The sequence below is a fragment of the Hipposideros armiger genome, unplaced genomic scaffold, assembly GCF_001890085.2.
Source record: "Hipposideros armiger isolate ML-2016 unplaced genomic scaffold, ASM189008v1 scaffold_445, whole genome shotgun sequence".
In the NCBI taxonomy this organism is placed as follows: domain Eukaryota; kingdom Metazoa; phylum Chordata; class Mammalia; order Chiroptera; family Hipposideridae; genus Hipposideros; species Hipposideros armiger.
Window position 1 is genome coordinate 313,619 of NW_017731795.1, and position 7,965 is coordinate 321,583.

Genomic DNA, 7,965 nt, shown 5'->3' on the forward strand with positions numbered 1-7,965 from the left:
AAGTAATTGGCCCCAAAGTGAAATTATTGAGTTGGCCATGGTTGTGTTCTGAGGGCATAAAAGATGGAGGGAAATGGACCTGTAGAAAGAGTTGGTATTCGAGAATGACAATGTGTGAAAAATCCTATAACTTCACTTCAACTGGCCTAATATCCTGAGTCACTAGATGGTCAGAAGAGTAGATAGAGAACGAAAGGAACAAACAGATGTACATTTACACTAAAAATCGAAAACAAAGCTTGTACAGGATGAACAGCAAATGAAATAGCTTCTGTCCAAATAAAACCTCGCACAGGTAAGTTTTATACATACATGGACATACGCACACCCACACACGCACAGACACACGAGCAAGGATGTGTGTTTTATAAGATAGGTCCTTGGAAATAGACATTCTTAGCAAATATGGATGACAGATCAATTGTAATTTATTTTCTTTTAACACTGTATCATCATAAAGAAAACTGGTATAAATGAAAAAATCTATTTCAAATATCTACATCTAAAATTTTAGGCAGTGAAAAAGCACTTTGTTGACAAGGAGTGTGGAATGATGTATGTTAACTGTCAGAAACTGCTGAATGCCTCGCTTAGTTGCCACAAACAAGTTCACATATCAGAACGAACAATACTGCTAAATATTCCTTTTTTTCCCATTTTTTTTGTTAAAACATACTGGGAGAAAGAAAAGAAAAGAAAAACTGGAAATCCATACATCTTTTCAAAAGTTTGAGATTGAAGCAATATTTAGAACGATAGATGAGGAAACACTGTGGCATTGGTGTAATATACACAATGCGCTTCTCTTCTTTAATCTGTAATGTACATCAAATACTTTACAACAATGCATTAACAAAAGGCAAGAAACATCTTGCTGTACAGAGGAACCCCAATGCAACCTGAAGCCTAGAATCACAACGGATGAAGAGAGTAAACAAAGCATGGGAAGCCGTCCCTCTGAAGCGTGTGACCTGTGCTGCCTCTGTGCTTAGAACCTTCACGCCCCACCACCCCGACAGCCTCCTCTGCTGCCTCCAGCCACATTCAATACACACCACACTCAATACGCTACAGCTCCAACTAGAAAGGTGTCGCACATTGTCATATTTAGGACCACTTTCGCTTTCTATGGACGTCCAAGTTAGCTTTCGAGTCATTTAGCTTTCTAAAAGAGCTCTTAATATTTCCTTACATAGCCTTGCTATGGAACGGGCTTTACCAAACTAAATTTGCAGGGGAGAAAAAAAAAAAAGCAATGTCTTGTGGTCTGCATGCACATGCACGGCTCCCGGAGCGCCTCGTGCCGCCTGCCCCTCACACCCAGGAGTCGGGGGACGCGGGGTAGTGGCTGGTCTCATAGTTCAGTTCGCTGTAGGGACGGGCAGCCGAGTAGAAGTCGACATAGTTGCCGGTGGACTTGAGCCCCAGGTGCATGGTGTACTCGCTGGCGGGAGGGCGATGGTGGACCTGGTCCTCAAAGAAGGACTCGTCGTAATTTCTTGTGGAATTCTGAAACGGCTGGTAGGTCTCGTAGTCTTTTCTGCTGGGCTCCTGTGGGACTGGCTGTGCGGAAACCTGTACAGAGAAGAAGGTCCGCCTGGGTTACTCCGTTTTCCCCAAGTCCAGCCTCCTCTGTTGCCAAGGCACTCAGCCCACCCTCACAGTCAAGGCTATGAACGTCACCCAGGCACGCGTCGGTCTGACACGTCTCCGAAGGTGGCTCACGGCCGATTGCCATTCTCTTGAAACATTGCTTCCTGGACCCACTTGCTACCAGTCTAGATCATTGCTTTTGAAAAATTATTATTGTGGTAAAATATACATCACATAAAACTCCGTTTTCAAGTGTATAATTCAGTGACATTAAGTACAGTCACAGTGTTGTGTGACCATCCCCACTGTCCATTTCCACAACTGTTTCATCATCCCCAACAGAAACTGTCCCCAATAAGCATAATCTCCCCCTTTCCCCTGCCCCCAGCCCATGGTACGTCCTGTCTATATGAATTTGAATATTCTAGATACCTCATATAAGTGGAGTCATACAGTATTTGTCCCTCTGTGACTGGCTTCTTTCACTTAGCCTAATGTCCTCAAAGTGCACCCATGTGACAGGATTTCCTTCTTTTTTAAGGCTGAATAATATTTCATTGAATGGAGAAACCACATTTTGTTTTCCCATCATCTGTCGGTGAACACTTGGTTTGCGTCCACCTTTTGACTATTGTGAATAACGCTGCAATGAACACGGGGGTACGAGTATCTGCTTGAGTCCTTGCTGTCAATTTTGTGGGGTACCCACAAGTGGAAATGCTGGATCTTGTGGTCATTCTATGTTTAACCTCTAGGACTCACCAAGCTGACAGAGCAGCTGCACCATTTTCCTAGATAACTCTTTACTAAAGAGGTGTATGTACACCAGCAGCTATAAAACACAGGTAGTTTACGTTCATCTTCCCTGCCCTTTCTCTATTACATCTAGGTGTTGCAATCCCAGACAAAGGGACAATGAGGATGGATACGGTCTTCTTGCTCTGGGGGAGGGCTGTGATCAACACCTGTCTGGAGGAACAGGCTTCCTTGTAGTAGGGCCATTTCATTACACCTGCCTAAGTGACCAGGCACCACAGCCTTAGAAAGATACACAGAGAAGCATGTAATGAAAAGAGGGAACGCGCTCCAAATATACACCGGAGAATCAAAATGTTTCTAACTTGGTTCAGTTACGACTTGATGAAACTCAAGAATGCTGTGGGATTATGAAGCCTTTGGTTAGTGGGGAGGGTGTTCATAATTGCCTGGTGTCCCTCCACCTATTGCATTGCTCCCTGTTTGCAGTCTCATGCTCCGCAGGTTACTGTATGATGAAGGGGACCTCAAAGGTGACAGGGATCACAGGAGCCTTTGAGACACGTTAAGTCAAGAGCGGGTTCCCTCTGTTGGCTATAAGAACCGTAAGACAAAGAGTGTTCGTGGGCTGACAATTAGCATTTGTGTGAGGGGGCCTTGTGATCCCATTCCCTTTGGGGGTCTCTTTCCAAGCACCATGCCCCTGAAGTGAGCGGCGTGAGGACCAGCCCCACAGCGAGTGCACACAGGTACACACAAAGCTCAGCTCAGGTGCACTCACTAAGAAGGAGGTTGGTGTGAATGATAACACAGCCTTAAAGAAACAGTTTGATCAGTTTCGAGCCGATTCAGTAATTCCCTATTAATTTAACTAAGGTTCAACATGGAAACATCCTCGAGAAATTGGTCTTAGTTAATAGATAATGATTTGTAATTAGCACATTGTGTGTAACTGAATGCTTCTAATAGCTTGCACATAATTCTCTCTAGTTCGTGAAAACACCCTCTTTTTTATGTAATTGATTTATACTAGTAATCAACCTGCTCTTCAAAGAAGGCGTGAGTGCCATCATAGCTGCCACACGTCCAGTGAGGGATGGCGGAACGAACAAGGTTTCTGTCTACCGGGTCCATAGAGCATAGACGTTTGTTGGCCTGAGAGCCTGGCCGTGAGAGGGACATTTGGAAGCAATCTGCAGCATCTACAATTAAACGTTGCTAAGCCCAGGTCTACCATATTATTTGGGCAAGCTAAAGCGCCCTTTGCTGCTCTTTGAAGAGCTATGTTGAACTTCTCCACGCCAACACCGTGCTGCTAACCAAGCATAGAGCGTACAAAGGGTTAGAGTTGGGAGGTTTGAAAACGTTACACAGGGAGGGAGCCAGCATGTACTGTTTCTATTTCAGTGGGCACTACATTCAACATTTAACAAATTCTTTTTTTGTTTAATCTTACAATACTCATAAACATGTATGTATGTATGTATGTATGTATCTATCTATCTATCTATCATCTATCTGTCTATCATCTATCTCTCTCTCTCTCTCTCTCTCTCTCCTTTCCTCTCTCCCTCCTTCTTCTCTCTCAACTTTTTCCTTCAGTCCTTCCTTCCTTTTATCCATCCATCCAATTCTCACTTTATATAATAAAGACACAGAGGCTCAGAGAAGTTATGAAAACGTCTCCAGGATGTCATGGCTAGTGCTGTTGTGAGGCTGGAATTGGAAAACACCTCCAGCTGACCTGACGTCCATATTCCCTTTACCGCACTAGCACAGTCTCAGCTGAGCCAAGGTGGTCAACCGTTGAAAAGCTGACCTTGCTGAGTTGACTCTAGGCTCTATGATAAGGGAGGCCAGTGGACAAAGGCGACATAGAAGAGGTTTCACTTTTGTGCTGGTCTCGGTGGCCAATGGAAGCAGTGCTGGAGACAGGACGTCTTCAGGGGAAACCACCCACAAGGCTGTGGTTCTCCTCCAAAGTGTGGCTGCTTTCCTTTTTTTTGCCCACCCTGTTTCAAATTTATTACAGTTGCCATGTTCTCTCTGGTTGGGGGACATTTTGGGGTTGGGCACAAGCTTATTTTAGCCTCTTTTCTTGAGGAATTTCCTTCTTTAATTCGTCTGTATTGTCCATAAAGTCCCATATCAACCCCTTGTAAGATTTAGTTCTGCAGTTCTGAGACTATGCTTAAATGAACTATCCAAGATGGGTGACAGGTGGCACTGCTGTGTTTAGAGGGATTGAATTTGCTCACTGGCCTGATGGTGTGCATGTAAGCTGGTAAAATATATTCACGGTGGAGGTATGGTGGCTGTGTTTTATACTTTACTTTAAGAGACTATCTGAATTCAGATATTCAAGGTTAGGCAAATGAAGTGCCCCCAAATATGAGCCCTCCCCAGAGAGGAGCTACAATGAATGCATTTTTCTATGATTCAGAGTTTGCATAAACTAGATTTCTTTGAAGGAAGTAGGACAATGTTCATATAGAGCAGTGGTATTTGAGTGCCTGTTGTCCATAGAAGCCCTGGCACATGCAAGGATGCTGAGGCAGCCTTAAGGCAGCACCTGCTCTGGGAAGGGGAGAAGTGGCTCACGTGGGGACCTTGGGGGCTCTGTCCTGTGGCTCCTGTCCCCATGAAGCTATCTTTGCTGAATTTTTTGTTCAATAGTAGAATGTTAGTTTAAATTATGAAGGACATGCCACTTCACCTTCTAATCTGTTAGCACAATGACAGAAGATTTTGTGTTTATTCCTCACCAAGTTTGCCCACAAACTCTGGATTTATTTACAACACAAGGGCAACAGCTGCCCACCATAGGCCATCACAATTTGCCACACTGTGACAGCTGAAGATGCAGGGTGTTACTATCCAGCGAAGGAGACCATGCAGCAAGGATTGGCAGCAGTACTCCAAGTGAGGTTCCCAAACCTGCAAGCAGCATCAGCGTTATCTGGGAACATGTTAGTGACATAAATTATTGGGCCTCATCCCAGATCTACTGAAACAGAAATTCTTGGGGTTGAGGTTCAGTAATCTGTGTCTCTGAGGGAAAATGGGGCGAGAAGGCAGGAGAACTACGCTGGAGTCTGCCTCTTCCTAGCTGGGTAACTAAAGGCAAACGATACCTGCCTCGAATGTCAGCTTCCTCATTTCTGGGGACAATTTTACCTTTCCTGCCCTCCAGGCTGTGAGACTGAGGACAATGAAAAGAAACTCAAGATGCTGTTTCTGTTGTCATCAGTAATCATTTGAATACTGATCATGAAAACACCAAACCCCTAGCTTTCTAACAAAGATTCGGTTGCTAGCTGGTTATATACAGTTAAATATTTTTCTTTGTAAGTATGGAATGAACTGGTAGGAGCTCAATAGGATTTTTGGAGAGTTTAAGTAGTTAACTCTTTTTTTTTCTTTTTAGCTGAGCCATCCTGCCACCTGTTGGCAGCTCAGCGGCAGCTCAGCCCAGGCCGTGAATCAAACCGGTGACCCTGTTGCTCAGAGCTCGCACTCTTGAGTAGTTAACTCTTAAAATGACGTCTGTGACCTGTTGACTCCAGACATAAAAACCGACGATCACAAACCTTATTTCACACTAATGGTTGTTTGTGCTAGGTGGCCTGAACCCTGGAATTCACTGAAAATGAGAACAGAGTCCCCAGTAGTTACATGGGAGGGCCATAACTGAACAGAGGCCTGGCTCCTTTTCCGCTGAGTCGCGGAAAGCCTGCTGAGCGGCTATTGCCCAGGCCCCCACCCCATTTTGTCATGCACCCGGGGTTACTGTCTCATTCTCAGCTTGCACTGTCTTTTGCCTTATCTCAGAGGTCCACCTGAAACCAGTTTTCCTCAGTGAATCACTTCATTAAGCTGAGTCATTGTGCATCCTGCTTGGTGAAGCTCGTGAGGCCCAACTAGGACACCAAGACCAGAGCACCCAGCAGAGGACAAGCTTTGACATTGAAACTGAATGGACCCAGAGTATCCCAGCTGGGTAAACCGTTCAAGTTGGCTTTTTACCAGCTGAGAGGTTGTGAGGTCACTTTTGGCCAGGAAAGCTCCAAAAACTAAAGAATTCCATCTAGATGGCTGGTCATGCCCACATGGCCAAAGAATCCGAATCGTGGATACTGTACAAGGTAGTCTCTAGAAGCGCCCAACTGGAAGAGAACCAAATCTCCTCTTTCCAATGATTAGGATGGTCATACTTTATTCAATTCCCAAGAGGGGGAGCTGCAAGAGCCAAAGTTTGTTCCAATAACAGAGTCCAAAATAAGTGGAACACTTTATTCTCTTCTCCCCAAGTTCATTGGAGTGTCATGATTGCCTTGGAAATGTTTTAAGGGAAAAAACAACGCTCTTTGGTTGACATTTAAAAATGTTTCTTGATATTAGAATGGAGTTAACGATCTAATTGCCTACTTCCCTTTGCTGGACCTGCTGAGGGAATAATGATGGCACTGAACTGTCGCCACAGGACTCAGCTGTGCCGGAAGCCTGCTGGCAACGTCTCTCTCCCCTGTGCTGACAAGTGGAGCAGAGCTTGGAATCCATCCCGACTGGGTTCCAGCTGCATTTTCCTGAGATGCTGTGGCCTTGACATTCACACTGAGGCTGAGTCGAATACCTTCTGGGGTACTCTGGGAAAAGGCTACAGTAGGCTGCACTCACTCTCACAGCAGAGACGCCATTTTAGTACATTAATTCTAATTTACTTAAATGCTCAGAATGGCCTTAGGTGAAAAGAATGTGCCCCTAGAACCATTATGGACTGTCCTCTAAATCTAGATTGCAGGCCGTCCTTTGGGACTTCCTGCAGCCAGCCACACTGTGAAATGCCAAGGACCCCTGGGCCACACCAGGGTGTTTCTTCATTGCCAACAATGGTGGAATTCCATGGAGAGAAAGGCTGGTGCAGAACAATCTGATTCTGGTCATGAACTTCTCTCGATCTCCTTAAACTGAAGACTAGTCTTATATTCTTGGGTGCAAATCAGGGTCCTATCACATCCTGACAAGTATCTTTAAGAGCTAGAGATGGTTCACTCACTATACCTCTATTTGCTGAAAAGGGTTGATTTTCATACACAGAGTGGGCATTTCCAATACATTTTGTTTCTCTTTTCTGTCATGTTTGGGCAGGCATGTTGACATGTGGCTAGTTGGAGGCCACCCCTAGTGATCTCTTGTCTAGAGTGCATGCCCTGATTTATTTACTCATTGGGCTCTTTGCTTTTAGCACCAGCCAGAACTGAGGGGAGCTGAGCAGCTGTTAGCAATGCGTCAGGCAGGCCGGAGGGTCGAGGCATTCACCAGGGGGTCACTGGCAACACCAGATGTCCTCAGGAGTGGCTGTGCGTGGACTGGAAAATCGAGGGCAAAAGGATACCTCCTCTACCCACTCTCATTTCTCCTGTTGATGGTGGACTAAAGAAAAACATAATTTAAGGTTGAGGAGATAGTTTTTTTGTGTCCTTTTCCTTCTTCCCTTGGAAATGGTCCTGCACGGGACATTCTACCTACTAAAAGAGGGTCCCTTTCCTTTTCAAAACGGCTGCCCTGCTGGGTGTTGAGAAATGTTCAAAAATGACCCATTGCCCTTCCATGTGA

General features: G+C 45.1%; 1 protein-coding gene across 7 annotated transcripts in view; it reads right to left on the reverse strand.

Annotated features, from left to right (window-relative positions):
- Positions 1-406: 406 nt before the first annotated feature.
- The window catches only part of CTNND2 (catenin delta 2), an 848,542-nt gene continuing 840,983 nt past the window's right edge, over positions 407-7,965 (reverse strand). For all 7 annotated transcript variants that reach the window (XM_019665518.1, XM_019665517.1, XM_019665519.1 and 4 more), the window contains one exon: positions 407-1,575. In XM_019665518.1, coding sequence (XP_019521063.1) covers positions 1,315-1,575 — 261 coding nt within the window. In that variant the 3' untranslated portion in view covers positions 407-1,314. The remainder of the gene's footprint in view (positions 1,576-7,965) is intronic.